The following is a 24,068-nucleotide window of genomic DNA, read 5'->3' on the forward strand; positions in this document are numbered from 1 at the left end:
GTTAGAGGGGGGAGGGGTCAGGGAGGTAGGAAGGTAAAGGGGTAATCCTACACTGCGGAAAAAAAAAAAAACACACACAAAAAAAAAACCACACTAAAACTTCACATTGGCAGACTGTCTGCCAGTACCTAAGATGGTGGTGACAAGTTGGGGTGAGAGAGCTGTTTGAGAGGGATCAGGGGTGGAGGTTAATATTTACACTAAAGATAAACTTATCCTTACAAGCTACCCAATTAGCCCCTTAACTGCCAGGAATTTTAGACGTGTGGCGCACAGCTGCAATTAGCAGCATTCTAATTACCAATAACCAATGGTAAATTCACGCATGTCTCCTATTTCTGAACAAAGGGAATTCCAGAGAAGCTTTTACAACCATTTGTGTTTCAATTGCACAAGCGGTATGTAAATAATTAATTACATTAAGAACCACAAAAGTTGTGAAAAAGTAAAAAAAAATAATAATAAAAAAAAAAAATTATATTATATTATATTATATTATATATATATATATAAATATAATCACACTTTGCAGCAAATGGTGGCATGAAATACACCAAAATGGGGCTAGATCAATACCTTGGGTTGTCTTCTTAAAAATAAAATAATATTTTTTTTTATAGTTTTTAATAGGTTAATAAAAAGAAACTAAACAAAAAACAGCAAGGCTCATTTTCTGTTTAAAGGGATACTAAACCCAATTTTTTTATTTTTTTTTTCCCCAAGAGTCGGATAGAGCATGCAATTTTAAACAGCTTTCTAATTTACTTCTATTATAAATGTATCTTTGTTCTCTTGCTATCTTTATTTCTTCTGCTTCTTGCCTATCCCCCGCCTGCTTCTCCTGCTGTACTTACACGATGATGCAATGACGAAACCGGCTTCCTCCAATCACAGATTGGCCTCACGAGATGGATGCTTAGGGGGGGGGGGGAGGTCATGATTGGAGGAAGCCGGTTTCGTCTATGTACAGAGGACCTGCGGGTGGGTGATCAGCGATCCTAACTTTGAAAAAGAGAAAGGTAAGTATTTGTAAAAATATGCTGCAATGTAATACTTTCATGAATGAAAGTGCCCCTGTTTTTAATAGTATTTTTAAAAACCGGGCACCGATTCATGAAAGTTTACATTCACTTTAAGGGGTTTAACTTACATAAATTCCCTGAAGGTTTGCATTCAGTAAAATAGAATAAACAGCAAAAGGTATACTTTGTTAAACTAAAAACAATTAGAATTATAGGACTTGCAACTTAAAGGGACATGAAACACAATTTTTTTCTATCATGATTTAGATAGAGCATGCAATTTTAAACAACTTTCTAATTTACTTCTATTATCTAATTTGCTTCATTCAGTTGATATCCTTTGTTGAAAAGCATATCTAGATAGGCTCAGTCACTGCTGATTGGTGGCTGCACATAGATGTCTCGTGTGATTGGCTCACCGATGTGCATTGCTATTTCTTCAACAAAGGATATCTAAAGAATGAAACAAATTAGATAATAGAAGTAAATTGAAATGTTTAAAATTGCATCTGAATAATGAAACAAATAATTTGGGTTTAATGTCCCTTTAAATACTATATTAAATTTGCATTTTATTCGGAGTTACCAATAAAATACAAACAGAAAAAGGAAAAATGATCAATTGGCTGGGGTGTCTTTGCCTCCTCCTGGTGGCCAGGTTCTTAATTCCTACAAGTAATGAATGAAGCAGTGGACTCTCCTCCCACAGACAGAAATTAAATTATCAGATAAGCATAATTTAATTTTTTTTGCTTACGCCCGTGGGTTCTGCACAACACAGCTAAAATGCAAGTCAATAGATAATAAATAAAAAGTCATGTGATCAGGGGGCTGTCAGAAAATGGTTAGATACAAGGTAATCACATAGGTTAAACGCATATTAATATATCTATGTTGGCTGTGCAAAACTGGGGAATGGATAGTAAAAGGTATTAATCTTTTTAAACAATACATTTTTTTTAGTTGACTGTCCCTTTTTAAGGTTCAAACCCAGTTGTGCTCATACATGTACTTCCTGTTATCTTCAAAATAAAAAAACACTTTTCTTCTGTGAAATAACTTTTTCACATACAGAGCATTTTAGAGTTGAGCATGAAACCCACAAGTTTTAGTTAATGATTTAGACTAAGCATACCATTTTAAAAAAGATAACATTTACTTTATCTGATTTTCTTTATTCTTTTGGTATCACTTGTTGAAAAGCATACCTAGTTTGTTTGCCATCACCTGTAATGGACATGCAAGATTCTCTGTCCCATTTGGGAACTGGACACCTTTACTGTGCAATAGTTCCATTACTAACAGGTTTTTTTTGTTTGTTTTTTAAATCTAAACTACCCATTGCCCCTAAAGGGGCATTTGTATGAGCATTGCTCTTAAAAGGGCAATCAGCTCTTATTCAAGCCCCCCCCCACCCCCCAAAAAATATCAAAAAGTAAAATAAAAAAAGCCTAAACCTAAGCCCCAAATAGGTACTCGCTGTTCCTGAAGTCCGGGAAGGTCTTCTTCCATCTTCATCCGGAGTGAAGGCGGCGCTGAGGTGTGGAGCTGTGTTCCCGATGCCTAGATCCTCAGGGGCGACGTACAGGCTCCTCTTAATGCGATCGTGCGTTGCACACTGAAGATTGAATGCAAGGTACCCCATATTTATTGGGGTACCTTGCATTCCTATTGTCTGACACTTTGAAATCAGCCAATAGGATGAGAGCTAATGAAATCTTTGAACAGCCAATAGGATTTCAGTAGCTCTAATCCTATTGGCTGATACCCAAATTTCTGCCAATAGGAATGTTAGGTACCCAAAATTGATTGCGGTACCTTGCATTCAATCTTCAGTCTATGACTGACATCGGATGAAGAGGAGCCTCCATGCTGCAGACCTCCGCTGAGGATCTAGGCATCAGCAACACATCTCCACGCCACCTTCACTCCGGATGAAGATAGAAGATGATGGATCCGTCTGGAAGAAGACCTTCTCTGCAGGACTTCAGGAACAGTAAGTACCTAGTTGAGGTTTAGGCTTTTTTTATTTTCATTTTCTGCAGGGTTTTTTTTTTTTTTTTTTTTTTTATTAGATTAGTGTTTTTTGGTGGTGTCTTTTTTGGGGGTTATATGGGTATTAGTTTATTTTTTTTTATTTTGAATATGATATTAAACATCCTATAACACGTAGTAAACGAAGAATCAATAAAGCAAACCTAAGCCTCCCTTTACAATTTAAAACATTTTTTAAAAGTTAAAATTACAAAGTTGACCTCAAGAAATGTATTACAACTGCAAAACAGGGTGGGCAAACGCGCAAAGCAGAAAATATTAAATGGATTTGCATGTGTGTACGAGAGTGCTGTGAAATTGTGGGTAATCACATATTTTTATTTATTTATTCTGCGGCATGAGTTTTTGCCTAAACCCCACACTATAATGTGTTATACGTAAAGATATGTTAGACAGCGCACTGCAACACCTGCTCTGAGAAACACCCAAAATCTTATGATTTGTATTGCCTTAAAGGGACAGTCAAGTCCAAAAAAAAAAAAACTTTCATTTTTCAAATAGGGCATGTAATTTTAAACAACTTTCCAATTTACTTTTATCAACAATTTTGCTTTGTTCTCTTGGTATTCTAGTTGAAAGCAAACCTAGGGAGGCACATATGATAATTTATAAGCCCTTGAAGGCCGTCTCTATTTTATTTACTTTTCACAGCAGGGGAGAGCAAGCTCATGTAGGCCATATAGATAGCATTGTGATCACGCCCATGGCTAGTGGCTATGGTTGCCACCTCAGTAGGCTGACCATATTGCCGCTTTAAAAAGGGACATATATGAAAAATACATATGTCAGGGCTGTTAAAAGAAATGCTTTGAATAATGCTCTGTTATAAGAACCCTGACATATGTATTTTTCATATGTGTCCCTTTTTAAAGCGGCAATATGGTCAGCCTACACCTCAGCCATGTTTCCCTGGACACTTATGAGTTACACATGCTGCAGGGAGGAACATGTATTGTGTTTCTAGACAATCACTATTCATATTCCTCCCTGCACACCCTGCAGCATGTGTAAATTATAAGTGTTCTGTATTTTAAGGGATGTGTGGCAACCCTACCAGTGGCAGACACTGCACTAATTGGCTAAAATGCAAGTCAATAGATAATAACTAAAAGTCATGTGATTAGGGGCGGTCAGAAGATGCTTAGATACAAGCTAGTCACAGAAATAAAAAAAGTGTATTAATAATAGTGTTGGTTTTGCAAAACTGGGGAATGGGTAATAAAGGGATTATCTATCTTTTTAAACAACAAAAATTCTGTTGTTGACTGTCCCTTTATACTAATCTTTGGGCGTTTGCTTCCTGTACGCCTCAAACCCAAGTCAATAATCAGAAACTACAAAAGAAAAACAAAAAATAATTAGGTTTTACCTTCCATTACGCTCGTGTCCATCATGTATATTACTTCCTGTACGCCACGAAAAGGCTTCCCCGCCTCAGAAATAAGCATACATGCCTTTTCTCGCGGTCAGATTAATCACATTTTCTGGCTTGGCTGATCTGCCAGAAGAAAACACTGGTATTCTGGTAGATTAGTCAATTCCTCTTTTTAGGAAATAGTACTGAATTATATATATTATAATTGTCCCCCCCCCCCCAGGCGGAAACAAAATGGCTAATGAAGAAGATAGGCGATTACAGTGCCCATCTGATTGGTTGCGAATCCTGTCACTCACTGAGATTTGAACCAATCAGAGGTATGGAATAACCGGAGGTGACATCAGATTGGTGTTTTTGATTAATTGGAGTTCGCGATAGAACGCAGGATTTGCGGCAAATTGGCAATTGGAATGCAGTGAGCGCAACCGTGGTGATTTTCTTTTGCTCAAACATTTTATTTTAGGTCACCGGAATTGGCTAATCTGACAAATTGTCTGATCTGCTAGATTCTCTATCATATTAGAAAACACAACGAACACAGGGAAGGCTTGTAGTGCTTTTAATTTGTGAGGCGGGGAAGACTTTCCGTGGTGTACAGGAAGTAATATACACGATGGACACGAGCGTTATGGAAGGTAAAAACCTACTGTTGTTATCATTCATGATGTTTTACTTTTGTAGTTTCTGATTATTGACTTGGGTTTATAGAGTACAGTACAGGATGCAAATGCACAAAGGTGTTGCGGTGGGCCGTCTAACATATCCTTACCCGTACGTCACATTATAGTGTGGGGTTTAGGCAAAAAAAAAACTCGCGCCGCAAAAAATGAAATAAATAAAAATACGGGTTTGCGCACTCAGAAATTCGCACATAGACTCTCGTACACACATGCAAATCCGCTTAAGATCTTCTGCTTTGTGCATTGTGACCACCCTGCTTTACAATTGTAAAATATTTCTTGAGGTCAACTCTGTAATTTTTTTACTTTTGTAAAATGTATTAAATTGTGAAGGGAGGCTCAGGTTCGCTTTATTGATTCTTCGTTTACCACGTCTTTTGGGTTGTTTAATAAGTTCATTATTTTATAATTTGATGTGCCTGTGTGATGAGAAAATACTAAGATAAACCTTTTCACGCTTAAAAGCGTAGTAAAAAAGCTTTATATAAACATTACTTATTTATTTTGCCTCTATCCCATTCTCTGAAAATTGTGACTTTTCTAATTGTCGCAACTGAAAAAGCACACTGCATACACATCAAAGCTATTCCTGCTACATACATTTAGCTAAATTTGCAAGACGGCAAAACAATGGATTTCTACTATTACCTGGGCTAGCTTTGTCTGAACACTCATGCCCAGTTGGTTGTTGGATTTCCCATTTTTGCACAGCCAACAGGGTTATATTAAAGGGACATGAAACCAAAAATGTTTCTTTCATGGTTCAGATAGAACATGTAATTTTAAACAACTTTCTAGTTTACTTCTATTATCTAATTTGCTTTATTCTCTTGATATTCTTTGCTAAAAAAACATATATAGATAGACTCAGTAGCTGCTGATTGGTGACTGCACATAGATGCCTTGTGTGATTGGCTTACCCATGTGCATTACTATTTCTTCAACAAAGGATATCTAAGCAATGAAGCAAATTAGATAATAGAAGTACATCAGAATGTATTTGCTACCTGGATCATTAAAGGGACACTGAATGAACACAAGTTGTTTTCTTTTGTTATTCAGATAGAGCATGTAATTTTAAGCACCTCTCTTATTGACCCCTATTATCAAATTGTCTTCATTCTCCTGGTATCTTATTTGAAATGCAAGAATGTAAGTTCAGATGCCGGCCCATTTTTGGTGAACACACTGTGTTGTTCTTGCTGATTTGTGGATAAATTCACCCACCAATAAACAAGTGCTTTCCATGTTCCTGAACCAAACAAAATAGCTTAGATGTCTTCTTTTTCAAATGGAGAACGAAGAAAAATTAATAGGTGTAAATTAGAAAGTTGCTTAAAATTGCAGGCTCTATCTGAATCACAAAAGAAAAAATTTGGGTTTAATATACTTTTTTCCTCTGATTACATTGTATCTAAGCATCATCTGGCAGCCCCCTGATCACATGGCATTTTTATTATCTATTGACTAGCATTTTAGCCAATTAGTGCAGTCAGCCACAACTTCACGGGCATGAGCACAATGTTATCAATATGGCCCACATGAACTTGCAGTCTCCTTCCTCCAATCATTTTGTGCCCCATGAGCTGTGCGCCAGATAGGGCACAATTGGAGGAAGCCAGATTCGTCATTGCTGTGCTAAAGAAAATAGGGGATGCGGGCAGGGGGATGCGGGCAGAGGAATGCGGTATGTTTACCATCACTCAGTGGTAAATATTTTAAAATGAAGCATCTTTGTAAAGTTTTTAATGAATTAATGTGCCCCTGTTTTTAAGATTGGTTTTAAATATTGGACAGTAATTCATTAAAGGGACAGTATACACACATTTTCATATAACTGCATGTAATAGACACTACTATAAAGAATACGATGCACAAATACTGATATAAAAATCCGGTATAAAATGGTTTAAAAACGTACTTAGAAGCTTTCAGTTTAGCTCTGCTAAAAAGGTAGCTGGAAAGCCCACTGCAAGTGGTAAATAAGACACCCCCCCCCTCCCCCTTCTTTTGCATATGAAAAGACCCTTTACACAAACAGGAGCAAGCTGGAGAAGGTAGCTGACGGTATTCAAATAAAACTTTGGGGCTTAGTTAGGAGTCTGAAAATCAGAGCAATGTTATTTAAAAATAAGCAAAATTATACATTTAAAAAAAACAAAAAACTTTATGGGCTTTATAAATAGATCATCTACAAAACATTTATGCAAAGAAAAAATGAGTGTATAATGGCCCTTTAAACGCATGCACTTCCTGTTATCTTTAAAATAATAAAAATTAACTTTTTTTTTTTTCTGTGAAATAACTCCTTTTCACATACATCACAGGACATTGTAGAGTTTACTTTCCTTTTTAAACAAGCATGAAACCCACAAGTTTTCGTTTATGATTTAGACTAAGCACATCATTTTAAAAATGGTAAAAATTTGCGTTATCTTTTTTTCTTTATTCTTTTGGTATCCTTTTGTTAAAAAGCATACATAGTTTGTTTGCTATCGCCTTTATAGGATATGCTAGATTCTCTCCCATTTGGGAGCTGGACACTTGCTTCATTAATAAGTGTTTTAGCACTTAAAGGGACAGTCTACACCAGAATTTTTGTAAAAAGAGAACAAAGCAAAATTGGTGTTAAAGGTAAATTGGAAAATTGTTTCAAATTACATTCTGTATTTGAATCATAAGTTTATTTTGGACTAGACTGCCCCTTTAATTAGTTGTTTTTATTCTGTTATCTAATGTATTCCTCAAATGTTGGCAAATCTAGTAATCCCTTGTTAGTTGTGTGACCGTGCAACCTATAATTGCCACTATTGTTGCAAACAAATTCCTATAGGTATTTAAAAAAAAAAATTATGATCTAGAAACTAGAGAAAATACATTTTCTGTTCAGTGGTCTCTAGAGCTAAACTGTTGAAAGACCATAATGCTGTATTCTGTACAATCTCATCTTTACTAAGTTATTTACTGTGTCATTAGTTTTAGCTCAACCAGCTGAGATTGAACCAATGTTGAACCCCTCTGGTAATACGTCTGAAGAGCTGCCTGATGCTGGCAAAGCCACAGAACCTGCAATTAGTAAGTAGAACGTTCTGATTCTATTCAGTTTACTTCTAGTCTAATTTGCTTTGTTTTCTTGGAATCCTTTTAAAAACACACCTAGGTAGGCTCAGGAGCAGCATTGCGCTACCGGGAGCTAGCTGCACATTTATGCCTCTGATCATTGGCTCACCAGATGTTTAGCTAGCTTCCAGTAGTGCATCTCTGTTCCTTCAACAAAGGATGCCAAGTGAATTAAAGGGACAGTCTACTTGTTTTGTTTTTAAATAGTTTAAAATGACACCTTTACTACCCTTTCCCCAGCTTTGCACAACCAACATTGTTACATTAATATAATTTATAGCCCTGCAAGTCGCCTCTTATCTCAGAGCTTTTTATTAGCTTTTTGCAGCAAGACAGTGCTAGTTCATGTGTGCCCTATAGATAACATTGTGCTCACTCTTGTGGAGAATAATGGTTATGCGGGAACCAACACTAATTGGCTCAAATGGAAGTATGTAAACAGGACTGCAATAAGGGGCAGTCTGCATGGTGCTTAGATACAGGTAATCACAGAGGTAACGGTGTTGGTTATGCAAAATTATTGAATTGGTTATACAGGGATTATCTATCTTTTTAAACAATAACCATTTTCAAGTAGAACTTCCTTTAAGCACATTAGCTAATGGAAGTAATTTAGAAATTAGTTTTAAATTGTATGTGCTATCTGCATCATGAAAGAAAAAAGTTTAGGCTTTATGTCCTTTTTAAATTGTAGTTTTCACCTCATTTTGCTTTGGGATTAATTTCAAATTTTATTTTTGGAGTTGAATCTCCCATTAAAATGTTATTGTTTAAAAAGATAGATAATACAGATTCTCCAGTTTTGCACAGCCAACATGGTTCTATTAATATACTTTTTACCTCTGTGATTACCTTGTATGTAACCCTCTGCTGACAGCCCCTTTATCACCTGGTTATTTATCTATTGACTTGCATTTTAGCCAATTAGTGCTGTGTCATGCACAATGCTAGCTATACGGCACACATGAACTAACCTTGTCTTTTTGTGAAAAGCTAATAAAAAAAGCATGTGATAAGAGGCTGTCTGTAGTGGCTTAGAAACAGGCAGACATTTAGAGGTTTAAATGTTATAAACTATTATTGCACAACCAACATGATTATATTAATATACGTTTAACTTCTGTAATTACCTTGTATCTAAGCATCTTCTAACAGCCCCCTGATCACAACTTTTTATTTATTATTTATTGACTTGCATTTTGTGTTGTGCAAAACCCACAGGCTTGAGCAAAATGTTATCTACATGGCCCACATGAACTAGCAGTATCCTGTTGTGAAGAGCAAATACAAAAGCAGGTGATAATAGACTGTCTATGGTGGTTTACAAACAGGCAGAAATTTAGAGGTTTAAATGTTATAAAGTATATTCATATAACAATGTTGGTTGTGCAGAGCAGGGGAATGGGTAGTAAAGGGATTATCTATCTTTTTAAACATTAACACTTTTGGTGTAGACTGTTCCTTTAAAATAGGAACAATTTAATGTAAACAATGTACAACTTTGGTAGAGAGAGATTTATAAGGATTATTTTCTTTCATCAATGAGTACTGTGAATTCTTGATGGCACTTGTTTGTGTTCTGACACCCTGCTGAAATATAGCTTAAAAGAGACTACAGTACGTACATTTTGTATATACTACAATTGGTTAAAAGGATATTGAATTGGTATTTAAGAAAATAAATATTGATCTCTTGAAACTGGAGAAAACGCATCTTTTTTTTTTTTTTTTAGTTGCCTTTTATAGCTTAATTGTTGAACAATCTCATCTTTATTCTATTATTTGTGTCATTTATTTTAGGTCAACCAGCTGAGATCGAACCAATGTTTAACCCTCCTGGTAATACGTTGGAAGAGATGCCTGATGCTGGCAAATCCACAGAACCTTCACTTGGTAAGTAGAACATTCTGAAGTTGGACAGCTCCTCTTGTGTATAGTGACCATAATTCCTTTGAAACAGAATTTAATTCTGATACATTTTTGCCTACTATCAATAGACCATTAAAATTAAATGGACACTGAACCCAAATTTTTTTCTTTCATGATTCAGATAGGGCATGACATTTTAAGCAACTTTCTAATTTACTCCTATTATCAATTTTTCTTTGTTCTTTTGCTATCTTTATTTTAAAAGCAGGAATGTAAATCTTAGTAGCCAGCTTATTTTAGGTTCAGCACCATGGATACCACTTGCTTATTGGATGCTTACATTTACCCACTAATAAGCAAGCATAACCCAGGTTCTCAACCAAAAATGGGCCAGCTCATATGCATCACATTCCTGCTTTTTAAATAAAGATAGCAAGGGAACGAAGAAAGCTTGATCATAAGAGTAAATTAGAAAGTTGCTTACAATTGCATGCTCTATCTGAATCCTGAAAGAAAAAAATTGGGTTTAGTGTCCCTTTAAACTTAAATTATTCAAATAGTGTGTGCTGTTTAAACCAACTTTAAATTTACTTTCATTTTGTAGTATGCTTTGTTCTCTTGAAATTGTTTGAAGGCATACATAGGTAGGCTAAAGGGCAGCAATGCAGTACTAGGCTTTAGCTGCTGATTGGTGGCTGCACATTTATGCCTCTGATAATTGGCTCACCAGATGTTTAGCTTGCTGTAGTGCAATTTTGATCCTTCAACAAAGGATACCAAGAAAATTAACCCCTTAAGGACCACAGCACTTTTCCATTTTCTGTCCGTTTGGGACCAAGGCTATTTTTACATTTCTGCGGTGTTTGTGTTTAGCTGTAATTTTTCTCTTACTCATTTACTGTACCCACACATATTATATACCGTTTTTCTCGCCATTAAATGGACTTTCTAAACATACCATTATTTTCATCATATCTTATAATTTACTATAAAAAAATTATAAAATATGAGGAAAAAATGGAAAAAAACACACTTTTTCTAACTTTGACCCCCAAAATCTGTTACACATCTACAACCACCAAAAAACACCCATGCTAAATAGTTTCTAAATTTTGTCCTGAGTTTAGAAATACCCAATGTTTACATGTTCTTTGCTTTTTTTGCAAGTTATAGGGAAATAAATACAAGTAGCACTTTGCTATTTCCAAACCACTTTTTTTTTTTTAAAATTAGCGCTAGTTACATTGGGACACTGATATCTTTCAGGAATCCCTGAATATCCCTTGACATGCATATATTTTTTTTTTTAGAAGACATCCCAAAGTATTGATCTAGGCCCATTTTGGTATATTTCATGCCACCATTTCACTACCAAATGCGATCAAATAAAAAAATGTGTTCACTTTTTCACAAATTGTTTCACAAACTTTAGGTTTCTCACTGAAACTATTTACAAACAACTTGTGCAATTATGGCACAAATGGTTGTAAATGCTTCTCTGGGATCCCCTTTGTTCAGAAATTGCAGACATATATGGCTTTGGCATTGCTTTTTGGTATTTAGAAGGCCGCAAAATGCCACTGCGCACCACACATGTATTATGCCCAGCATTGAAGGGGTTAATTAGGAAGCTTGTAGGGAGCTTTTAGGGTTAATTTTAGCTTTAGTATAATGTAGTAGACAACCCAAAGTATTGATCTAGGCCCATTTTGGTATATTTCATGCTAACAAATAAAAATAAAGCGTTACATTTTTCACAATTTTAGGTTTCTCACTGAAATTATTTACAAACAGCTTGTGCAATTATGGCATAAATGGTTGTAAAAGCTTCTCTGGGATCCCCTTTGTTCAGAAATAGCAGACATATATGGCTTTGGCTTTGCTTTTTGGTAATTAGAAGGCAGCTAAATGCCGTTGCGCACCACACGTGTATAATGCCCAGCCTTGAAGGGGTTAATTAGGGAGCTTGCAGGGTTAATTTTAGCTTTAGTGTAGGTATCAACCTCCCACATGACACATCACACCCCCTGATCCCTCCCAAACAGCTCTCTTCCCTCCCCCACCCCACAATTGTCCCCGCCATCTTAAGTACTGGCAGTAAGTCTGCCAGTACTAAAATAAGAGTTTTTTGGGGATTTAAAAAAAAAAAAATTCTGTAGTGTAGCTTCCCACCCTCCCAGATCATTAACATTTGTAATGTTCCCACCCTCTCTCCCACCGAGTACCACCTTACAGTGTTCCATAGTGTAGGGTTCCCGCACACCCGCTCCCACCCACCAACGAACAGGGCCATTGATGGCCGATGCAGAGAGGGCCACAGGGTGGCTCTCTCTTCATCGGACGGCTTAAAAATGTTATAGCAGGATGCCTCAATATCGAGGCATCACTGCTATAACATGAAAGCAGTTGGAAGTGATCAGGATCGCTTCCACTGCTTTCAAAGACCTACGGGGTACGTCCTTGGTCATTAACTGCATTTTTTTTGCAGGACGTACCCCATACGTCGTTGGTCGTTAAGGGGTTAAGGACATTAGCTAATTACAGTAATTTGGGATGTTGTTTAAGTTTGTTTGCTCTGTCTGAATCATAAAAAAATAATAATAAACAAATGTAGTTTTCATGTCCTTTTTTAAACAGTAGTTCTCACCTCACTTGCTTTTGGATTTCAGATGTGTTGTCTCAAAAGGAACAATCTAGTGTAAATAATGCACAATTTTGGTAGAGAGACTTTTATAAGGATTATTTTCTCTCTTGAATGAGTACAGTGATAAGTTATTTTCATGCACGGTGTTAGGATACAAATACATGGCATCAAGAATTCAAGCAGAATACGGTACATACATTTTGTTTACCTTTAAAGGGATATTGAATTGGTATTTAAAAAAACAAAAGAAAAACATTTTGGTCTCTTAAAACTGGAGAAAATACATCTTTTGTTTAGTGTCATTTATAGCTAAATTGTTGAACAGCCATAATGCTGTATTCTGTACAATCTCATCTTTACTAATTTATTTACTGTCATTTATTTTAGATCAAGCAGCTGAAATTGAACCAATGTTGAGCCCCCCTGGTAATACGTTGGAAGAGCTGCCTGATGCTGGCGATACCACAGAACCTGCAATTAGTAAGTAGAACGTTCTGATTCTATTCACTTCCAGCCTAAATTGCTTTGTTTTATTGGAATACTCTTAAAAACACACCTAGGTTGGCTCAGTTGCAGCATTGCAATACCGGGAGCTAGCTGCACATTTATGCCTCTGATCATTGGCTCACCAGATGTTTAACTAGCTTGCAGTAGTGCATTGCTGATCCTTCAACAAAGGATACTAAGTGAATTAAAGGGACAGTCTACATGTTTTTTTTTACTTTTTTAAAAGGTAGATACCCCTTTTTACTACCCATTCCCCAGCTTTGCACATCCCACATTGTTACATTAATATAGTTTATAACCTCTAAAATTACCTGTTTCTAAGACACTGCAGGCCGCCTCTTATCTCAGAGCTTTTTACAGCCAGACAATGCTAGTTCATGTGTGCCATACAGATAACTTTGTGCTCACTCCTGTGGCGCATAATGGTTATGCAGGAACCAACACTAATTGATTAAAATAGAAGTTTGTAAAAAGTACTGAGATAAGGGGCAGTCTGCATGGGGCTTAGATACAGGTAAACAAAAATTGGAATTAGTAATACAGGAATTATTTATCTTTTTAAACAATACCAGTTTTCAAGTAGAATGTTCCTTTAAGCACATTAGCTAATGGAAATAATTTGGAATTTTTAAAATTGAATGTGCTATCTGCTTTGAGATTAAAGGGATAGTCTAGTCAAAATTGAACTTTCATGATTCAGATAGGGCATTCAACTTTTCTAATTTACTCATATCATTTTTTCTATTTTCTCTTGGTATCTTTATTTGAAAAAAAAACAAGAATGCAAGCTTAGGAGCCGGACCATTTTTGGTTCAGAACCTGGTTAGCGCTTGATGATTGGTGGCTTCATTTTGACACCAATCAGCAAGTGCTACCCAGGTCTGAACTAAAAATGGGCTGGCTCTTAAGCTTAAATTCAAATAAAGATGCCAAAAGATCAAAGAAAAATTAATAATGGATAAAAAATATATTTAAACAGGAGCGCTGTAGCTAAAGGTGAATATGAAACAAATAAAACAGGTGATAGATTCCCATAAATACGTGTTAAAACATCAATACTGATAAATTAAAAACAAGTGGTGAATTCCAAAAGATACGTTTCAAAACATCAATGTTGGTAAATATTAAATAGTGACAAATACTTAGTGCAAAGATCATTCGTGCATATTATGAATAATCAAAAAAAAGGGGCTTGGTGCAGCAAAATAAACTAGTTTATTTTGCTGCACCAAGCCCCTTTTTTATTTGTTTCACCAAGCCTCTGTTTTATTTGTTTCATATTCACCTTTAGCTACAGCGCTCCTGTTTAAATATATTTTTTATCTGTTTTGTACATGCCTATATCAGGGACTTTTTAGGTATATCAGGAGTTTGGTGTTTTTTACTCTGCGCTTTTTATTCCATATTTCTAAAAATTAATAATGGGCGTTAATTAGAAAGTTGCTTTAAATTGCACGCTCTATCTGAATCATGAAAGTTTAATTTAATGTGTTTTTAAAGCAGGGGTGTCAAACTAATTGGAGTTGAGGGCCGTTTTCCATACAAGTGCAACTCACACAGGCTGTACACTACCTACATATCTTGTCATTGCTATGTTTGTGAAGTGTCTTTTTAATGTTATATTCTTTGGCAACACTAATCGATTCTTTGCAAATTACTCCAGTTTGACACCCCTGTCTTAACGGAACAATCTAATGTAAACTATGTATAATTTTGGTAGAGAAAGATTTATAAGGATTATTTTCTTTCATCAATGAGTACTGTGAACTCTTGATGACACTTATTTGTGTCCTTAGACCCTGCTTGAAAATAGTCAGGCAGACTACGGTACATACATTTTGTATAAACTACAATAGGTTAAAGGGATATCGAATTGGTGTTTAAGAAAATAAATATTGAGCTATTGAAACTGGAGAAAATGCATCTTTTGTTTAGTGTCTTTTATAGCTAAATTGTTGAACAGCCATAATGCTGTATTCTGTACAATCTCATCTCTACTAAGTTATTTACTGTGTTGTTTATTTTAGGTCAACCAGCTGAGATTGAACCAATGTTGAACCCCTCTGGTAATACATTGGAAGAGCTGCCTGAAGCTGGCAAAGCTTCAGAACCTGCAATTAGTAAGTAGAACATTCTGAAGTTGCGTTTTATAGACCATAATTCCTTTGAAACTGAATTTAATTCTGATGTACACTTAAAATTGTGTGCGCCATTTTAAACAACTTTCAGTTTACCTATTTTTCTCATTTGCTTTGTTGTATTGGAATCCCTTGAAAAGCATACCTAGGTAGACTCGGGAGTAGAAATGCAACTGGGAGCTAGCTGCTCATTGATTCCATGTATATGCCACTTTTCATTGGCTCCCCTGATGTGTGCAGCTAGCTCCCAGTAGTGCATTGGCAAAAGTTGTTTAAAATTGTATCTGGGTCATAAAAGAAAAATACTGGCTTTCATGTCCCTTTAAGTTTATAAAACAAAGAAGCAGAAAACATGCACTGAGAAATAGAATTATAGAACTTTCAATTTATAAATCTATTTACATTGTTACCATTTTGTTTGCATTTACCTTTTTAACCCTTTCGTGACAGGGTTAAAGTGTCTACATCGGAACACCTGTTCCGATGTAGACAAATTGAAACTACGCGATCGGGCATACGATCGCGAGATTTCAATTATTGGATCGCATCTGGGGGGCGTCCCTACAACCCTAGGAACGCCCTCCAGACCGCGATCAAGTCCTTGAAGCGCAGAAGGCTTCAGGACAGCCGTTTGATATGACTTTCTATTCCGTCATAACGGCTTTAAAGCCCAGTGTAAATATGACGGAATAGAACGGCATAACGGCGTTAAAAGGTTAAATCCAAAGGAATGGCAAGTAATTCACAGTGAAAAACACTTCAATTAATCTTTATTAAGAACTAATGACCCTGAAATTCTTTCCTAATAGACTACCTAGCAGCACCCTTAGAAACATAGAAATGTAGACATGTTTTGCAGTGGCTTTTTCAAGTGGTTTTTATACACTAACATATGGTTCTGTTATTAAAAAAAAATAAAGTATATAGAGATAAATTTGCTCAGGCTTTCCCCGTCCAGTATTTCACAAGACAATTCATGGTAGTAGCCTGTTGCAATGCAAAAATAATAAAATGGTGCATTAATAAATTTCCTTTTTGTTTGTATTTTATTGTTGACTACAAATAAAATGCACATTTAATATAGTATTTAAGTCCTATAATGCTAATTGTTTTTTTTAGTTTTAACAAAGTATACCTTTAGCAGCTTGTTCTGTTTTAGTGAATACAAAACCTTTAGGGAATTTATGTAAGTTAGAAGTAAAAAAAAAAAAATAGCTTCATGCATTGCTTGTTAAAACATACTTGCATATTTTGTAAAGCTTGCAGTTAACATAAAACTAATTATTTTCTTTGCATATTTTTCAGATTTAAATCTAAACATGGATACATCTAAGCCTACTGCAGGCCAAAATGACTACTTCTGCGCGGTAATTGTAATATCTGTAGCTTCTAAACATGTAGTAAAATATGGAAGTGTTTATATGTGTTTGTTTCTCCTGAACTTTCATACAAAAGCTTGTTTTTAATACTATGTTTTCCTGATTAAAATACACAGTAATTTCTATTTCATCTCTGTACAGAGTTCTAAGACATATCTAAAATTAAATGTATCGTAGTCAAATAACTATTTAAAGCAGGGGTATCAATCTCAATGTATATGGGGGCCACTGGCCAAGTGTTCATCTGCCATGGGAGAAAGTACTCGAAAACCATATTAATGGTTTACCTATTAAACAAGGGAGGGCCAAATTAAACTAAAGGGCTGTATATGGCCCCAGGGCCGGTACTTTGAGACCACTGATTTAAAGGGTAATTATAGTAAAATTAAAAAAAAAAAAAAAGTCATGCTCTGTGTGACTATTGCTGCTGATTGGGTCAGAAGTGCTATGCAGGTCAATACTTCTATGTGTTAAACTCATTTGCAGTGGTAAAGCACATAAAAGTGCAGAGTTGCTAGTCTTAAAATTACATACTCTAACAAATTAGAGCATCTATAATAACCCTTTATGTTGTGATGGATGGAACATTATGGGCTAGATGTAGCGTAAGTCACGCTACTACGCTGACTTTAGTGCAGTATTACAAGCGGAAAGTAAATGTGAGCGCATTCTAAATTTGCGCTCGCCTGGTTAGCATGACCAAATAACTCATGTAAAGGATTTGGACACTTTTCTTTTTTTTTTTTTTTTTGCATTTAGCATAACATAAATACATTAAAAAATAAGTTTTTATATATATATCTCTCTAATAAAGATGATTCACATAAATATAAATAAAAAAAAAAAAAGTTCAATGGTGTTTAAATGTGTGTGTGTGAATGTATATATGTGTGTATGTGTATATATATATGTGTGTGTGTGTGTATGTATGTATGTGTGTATATATATATATATATATATATATATATATATATATATATATATATATATATATATATATATATATATATATATATATATACACACACTTAATGTTTGTGCTGTGCATGCACTATCTAGTACCACTTTTCTGAAAGTTCTCTAGGGAGCACAAAGTAAGCAGATGCACTATGCACTGGGTGAGCCAATAACATGCTGCATATGTGCAGCCACCAATCCTGAGCCTACTTGGGTATCCTTTTCAACAAAGAAAACAAAAAAAATTAAGTAGAAGTAAATTGGGGAGTTCTTTAAATTCACATTCTCTATCAGAATCATGAAAGAATTTGGGTTTCATGTCCCTTTAACTTGGTAAAATTCAAATCTATATATCTACACACACATAATCGTACAATGTATTTAGGATTGCGTTAATGGGAAAAATCTTTATCAACATTAGTCATATGACTCATAATTACAGTATAACACATTTGTATTAAATTTGTTGGTGAGGGGCCACTGCTTATATAGTAAGACATGCACATACAATAAGTCTAGATACACACAACAAATCTAATGCACTTAAAACTGGTCTTCCATATGATATTACATGAGGTTTTAGTTTGTGAAGCTATGGTACAGTTACATATTCAGACTGTTCAGTAAAGTTGTAATGTTTATATTGTTTGCAGCTCTGCAATTTCAGATGTGCAACACAAGATCGTCTCCAGACTCATCGTAACTCACTCAAACATGCAAGGGTAAGTTGACATTTAACACATCTTTTAGCTTTTTTTTTTTTTTTTTTTTTTTTTGCATGAAATAAGTCATGAATTATTGGATATATAACAAATATTGGAACAAGACAGGGTATATGGAAGTGAGACAATCTGTAGTGCCACTCTGTTTCTTATTTTTATTAATCTATGTAGAATAATTCAAAACATTAGAATTTATTGCTCACTGTTGTGGTGTTAATTTATTTGTGCATATTTTAAATTGCACCAAAATATGTTTTGATTTTTAAACTTAAACACACTATTCTTAAAGCCTCTATCCAGCTCTAGGCCTTCAATGGCACTAGTGCACCATGGATTCTCATTGATTAGAAATGATCTATTGGGCACTATGGCTTTTAATGGGCTGCAACCTAGTTTTCTTAAAATGCAACCTATTAAAATATATACAAAAATTATTCTTCGTATCGTCAACAATATACTTCCCTTGAAGGTTTACAGCAGACATCTCAAACTTGGCCGTCCAGAGGTTTTGGAAATACATTTCCCATGTTGCTCATCCAGCTGATATGCTGGTTGAGCATCATGGGAAATGTAGTACCAAAACCCCTGGATGGCCAAGTTTGAGGATGTCTGGTTTACAGTATGCTTTCTGCTCTGTACTTGAGATACAAAGGCATAGATCACCCACAGCAAGAATATTTTTTTTAATTTAAATCGTAGTGCAGACATCCATATTTGTTTTTTTTTGTTTTTTTTTTCTCTCAACTGGTGATTATTTTGTTTCTATGATCCTTTGATCTTTCCAAATAAAAAAACAACCCAAAAAAAACACAGCTACGTTAATGGACTGGACTCCTAGTAATAACTGAAATAAGTCTTGTATCCAGACAAGTGGTGAAAGCAAGTCCTCATCCAGAAGGCATAGTAGGACCCAAGATGATAGTCCAAATCCTAGTACAATGGATAATGAAACAAATGAGAAAGATGGCCAGTCCGTCTTCTGCAAGAGCCATATTTGTTTTAAAGGGACAGTCTACACCAGAATTGTTATTGTTTAAAAAGATGGATAATCCCTTTATTACCCATTCCCTAGTTTTGCATAACCAACACTGTTCTATAAATACACTTTTTACCTCTGTGATTACCTTGTATCTAAGCCTCTGCAAACTTCCCCCTTATTTCAGTTCTTTTGACAGACATTTTAGCCAATCGGAGCTGGCTCACCTTAACTCCATGTGCGTGAGCACAGTGTTATCTATATGACACACATGAACTAACACCCTCTAGTGGTGAAAAACTGGCAAAATGCCCTGAGAAAAGAGGTGGCCTTCAAGGACTTAGGAATTGGCATATGAACCTCCTAGGTTTTGCTTTCAACTAAGAATACCAAGAGAACAAAGCAAAATTGGTGATAAAAGTAAATAGGAAAGTTGTTTAAAATTACATTCTCTCTATCTGAATCGTGAAAGTTTATTTTGGACTAGACTCTCCTTTTAAAGTGAATGTAATGTTGAATGAATGAGTGCCCCGTTTTTAAAATTACCATTAAACACAGGGGCACTTTCATTCATTAAACTTTTACATTGCAAAGTTGTGTTTAAATACTTTTTTCCTTGGGAAACCCAGACTGGCGATCCTTCAGCTGTAGCTTCTCTGTACTTGCAGAACAGAGGAGCTGCATGCGGCGTATCGCCAGTCTGGGTTATCTTAAGGGAAAAGGGTAAGTAGTGCAATGTAAAGTTTAATGAATTAAAGTGCTCCTGTTTCTAATAGTATTTTAAAAAAACAGGCATTCATTTAACATTACATTCACTTTAAACTGCTGGGTAGAGCTAAAGTTATTTGGTTTTTCCTTTTTGTGCCTACAACTCTCTTTAAAGCCTTACTTTAAGCTTTTACAAGTGCTGCTTAGGGAAGTTCTGCATCTTCAAACTTGGCGCCTCCATCTTGGAGTTTTCATCATTACCCTGTAACAGAAGCAGTGTGCGCTCACAGATCAGTGATGTTGCTGTCTTTTTGACAAGCCTTATTGTGCACCTCTGTTTAAATTGTAGAATACAGAGCAGGAGCTGTATGTATTGCAGTGGCTGCATTGCTCTGTATTTCTGTTTTATTTTTTTTTATTTTTAATATTTGTTGTGTAACTATTAAATTGTGTATAAAAACTGCATTTCTGTAAAGCCTATGCTTTCTGTTGTGCAAAATACAACTCTCAGAAAGCTTAATATAACTGATCAGTGATGGCACACTGCTTCTGTCACATAATGCTACAAGATGGTGGCGCTCAGTATAACGCTACAGAACTTTACCAGCTGGTTTCTGTAATGGGTTAAAATAAGAGATTGGCTTTTAGAGAGCTGCAGGCAAAGTAAAACGGTAGCTTGGTGAGTAGAAATCATGCAACTGTAGCTGTACTCAGAATGGCCATTTAAATCTATAAAGCCTGTCCTCATACTATGTTTCTTTCCAATGGTATGGAGAGTCCGCAAATCCATTACTAGTGGGAATTCAACTCCTGGCCCCCAGGAGGAGGCAAAGAACACCCCAGAAAAGCTGTTAAGTATCACTCCCACTTCCCATAAACCCCCAGTAATTATTTGCCTTGTACATCAGGAGGATGGTGTCTGAAGTATTTAATCCTTTAATGGGTATTTTCTCTGCAAGCAAGGATTGGGGCAATGCTGTGTCTATGTAATCCTCTTTAGTAAGAGTAATGGTGGCTATTAGCGGTTGGAGTCCGGGCTTCTCCTCCAACAAATTTATGCTAACCCCTATATGGAAAACCAGGGTTGGTTACTCTGCTTTTCCTTTTTCTCTCTAGGTCCCTGTCAGAGGCAGTCTGGATCTGTCAGACCTGGGGTATGGTTCCTGCACTGAAGCTCCAAGGTCCCTGTCAGGATGAAGATTTTTCTGTCAGACCTAGGGCTACTGAGAGAGCTGCAAATTTGGTAAGTCCCTGGATCCCTTATCCCTCGATGGCTTGTGGTCTAAGTGAGTGTTGGCTTCTCAGCTAAGGGTGGGGGATATTTACCACTTGCATGATAACTCGGTGGGGGCAGGTGCTATTGAAGGCTTCCTTAGAAGCTTTTTAGCACCATTGGTATGTGTGTTTTTTTTTTTAAGGGACTCTTAAATGGAGTCTTCCTGGACCTTGGGGCATCCATCATTAGCAATTGCAATGTTGGTGAAGGAGGTATTTGCCATGACACTATACCGGTGTATATATAGGTCTCCTGATACAGAGTTAGAGCTTCTATCCTACTGTGGTACTGTGACTTCTCTTAGGGGTCATTTTATTTAGCGCAATCTCTGTGCACTCTTTTAAACTATACCTCGCAATATTTAGGCACGTTTTAGTTTGTGATCACGCAGATTTTATGGCCAGCGCCATTTTATGTTGTGACGCTCCGCGACTCTTCCTATCTCTGGCGGTGTTGTTGGCACACTTTGCTTGCTCCTTCTGCATCAGAGCTACTCGGGGTCCTCTGACCTGGTCCTTGACTGGTAATCAAGCTGGATGTTAGTATGGCTCCTAGCCGTCTTAGGTAAGCGTGAAGGAGATATGTAATCCCTTTATCTAATTCAGAGGGCCTACTTGGTACTCCTCTTGCCCTAATTTAAAATATTTTTGGGTCGACCTATTTAATATTTGTTAATGTCGCTTATTTATCAGGATGAGTCCCGTTGTGGCGGGCATTTTCTTGGGACTCTGTGTGTTTTGGATCGTACGGCACACAATTGTTTTTACATTTTCTCTCTTGATATGTGTATTTATACATGGAGTTTCAAGCAGTCTCTCTGTATAACACTAAGGGTGTTTGCAAAAATGCTAGACAGCGGCATCTGGTCAGAGGTGTTTTTTTTAGGGAGCTTGAGACTGGCGGCAGTGGAGTGTTTACTGCCACAGGTTTTAGCTTGTCTTTGCAGACTTGCTATAGGTCTGGAATGCGCTATTTCGCTGTCATGCTGATTGTTTCCACAGGTATGTGTATTTAAACAATATCAGCTAGTGTATTCTTTTGACGTGTTGTGTTTTTGGTTTCCCCCTGTGTTATACATTTTTTTTTTTGTATTGTCGTCCTGTCTCATATGTTAGATCAGTACCATGATCATTTGCTCCCATCTAGTTACTGTTTTAGTAATTGCAGCTTTTATTAGATTGACATCAGATTGACTATTTTGTCTTTTCACTCTGTTTTGGGTTAATGCCTTCATGTTATCATTCAATTAGAATGGATTTAAATAATATAACTGCACTCAAGGCCGTAATAACTAAGCCTAGTGATGTTTTCCAGCATTTTGTGTATGTGGAGTTGTGTTTTTTTTTTTTTTTTTTTAGCCCTGGCTAAAGATACTCCTAAATGGGAAGTAGCCATATAGCACAGTATGCATAGCTATGAGTCTACAAATACTGGTCTATATAGTCAGTGGTTTATTTCTTGGCTAGTGACCCTGTGATTAGCACTGTCAAGATATCTGCCTTTCAAAAATGAGATGGATAGGAAGAAATATAATTTAATCATGATTTCCCCTATTTTTTTTTTATTCAGTAGATTGTATGTGGATAACTATAAGCATTATGCCTGCTTAATTTACCTTTTGTCTGCTGTGCATATTAAATGAATGTATTGGGGATTTTTAACCTTTTACAGTTTTTCCCTATCTTTCTACTTCAGATGTATATTCTAGGTATTTAATATATAGTTTTAGGGATAGTACAAAGTACAGCTCTCAGAAAGCTTAATATAACTGATCAGTGATGGCACACTGCTTCTGTCACATAATGCTACAAGATGGTGGCGCTCAGTATAACGCTACAGAACTTTACCAGCTGGTTTCTGTAATGGGTTAAAATAAGAGATTGGCTTTTACGAGAGCTGCAGGCGAAGTAAAACGGTAGCTTGGTGAGTAGAAATCATGCAACTGTAGTTGTACTCAGAATGGCCATTTAAATCTATAAAGCCTGTCCTCATACTATGTTTCTTTCCAATGGTATGGAGAGTCCGCAAATCCATTACTAGTGGGAATTCAACTCCTGGCCACCAGGAGGATTTTTAACCTTTTACAGTTTTTCCCTATCTTTCTACTTCAGATGTATATTCTAGGTATTTAATATATAGTTTTAGGGATATTAACAATTTCCTGAATGTTCCTGATTATTTTGCAGTATTTTCTACAGGAGTTTGTTATAAGCATTATGTCTTCTTATCTTTTGTTTCCCTATTTTGGGTATATGGGCTTAATATTAGATCTCTCTCATATTGAGGGAAATTTTTCACGTGTTTTATCCATATTGTGTTATAATAGAAGTATATCTTGATATCGTGATTCACAGTATATCTGCTTATCTTAGTGCTACTTGGGGAGCATAGTGCTTAAGTAAGCAGTTTAGTAACAAAGAGTTACCGGTTTGATTCCCTATTCTGGTTGGGGAATAAACAATTTAACCTTTATTCTACTGCATACTTTTAAAGGGTTTAGCATTTGTATTTTTTATCCCTCTCTGTCTTCAGTAGAGATAAATTCTGGATATTGTTATAAGCACTATCCCTGCTTATCTTAATTTTTTTGGTTCTGTACATATTAATGGGTGCCTTTTAGGGATTGTTAATATTTAC

The 24,068-nt window shown here is 35.9% G+C and overlaps 2 protein-coding genes across 3 annotated transcripts in view; one reads left to right on the plus strand and one right to left on the minus strand.

Moving 5' to 3' along the window:
- LOC128660486 (uncharacterized) overlaps window positions 1–4,665 on the minus strand; it is a 308,731-nt gene extending 304,066 nt beyond the window's left edge. For both annotated transcript variants that reach the window (XM_053714361.1, XM_053714360.1), the window contains exon 1: window positions 4,447–4,665. In XM_053714361.1, the coding sequence (XP_053570336.1) occupies window positions 4,447–4,525 (79 nt within the window). In that variant the 5' untranslated portion in view covers window positions 4,526–4,665. The remainder of the gene's footprint in view (window positions 1–4,446) is intronic.
- Window positions 4,666–4,807: 142 nt separating this feature from the next.
- The window catches only part of LOC128661515 (uncharacterized), a 309,387-nt gene continuing 290,126 nt past the window's right edge, over window positions 4,808–24,068 (plus strand). Inside the window, exons 1-7 of the mRNA XM_053715765.1 lie at window positions 4,808–5,090; window positions 8,112–8,210; window positions 10,056–10,148; window positions 13,156–13,248; window positions 15,303–15,395; window positions 16,719–16,780; window positions 18,403–18,471. Of these exons, the coding sequence (XP_053571740.1) occupies window positions 5,069–5,090; window positions 8,112–8,210; window positions 10,056–10,148; window positions 13,156–13,248; window positions 15,303–15,395; window positions 16,719–16,780; window positions 18,403–18,471 (531 nt within the window). The 5' untranslated portion in view covers window positions 4,808–5,068. The remainder of the gene's footprint in view (window positions 5,091–8,111; window positions 8,211–10,055; window positions 10,149–13,155; window positions 13,249–15,302; window positions 15,396–16,718; window positions 16,781–18,402; window positions 18,472–24,068) is intronic.

Source organism: Bombina bombina, chromosome 5 (assembly GCF_027579735.1).
Source record: "Bombina bombina isolate aBomBom1 chromosome 5, aBomBom1.pri, whole genome shotgun sequence".
NCBI lineage: Eukaryota > Metazoa > Chordata > Amphibia > Anura > Bombinatoridae > Bombina > Bombina bombina.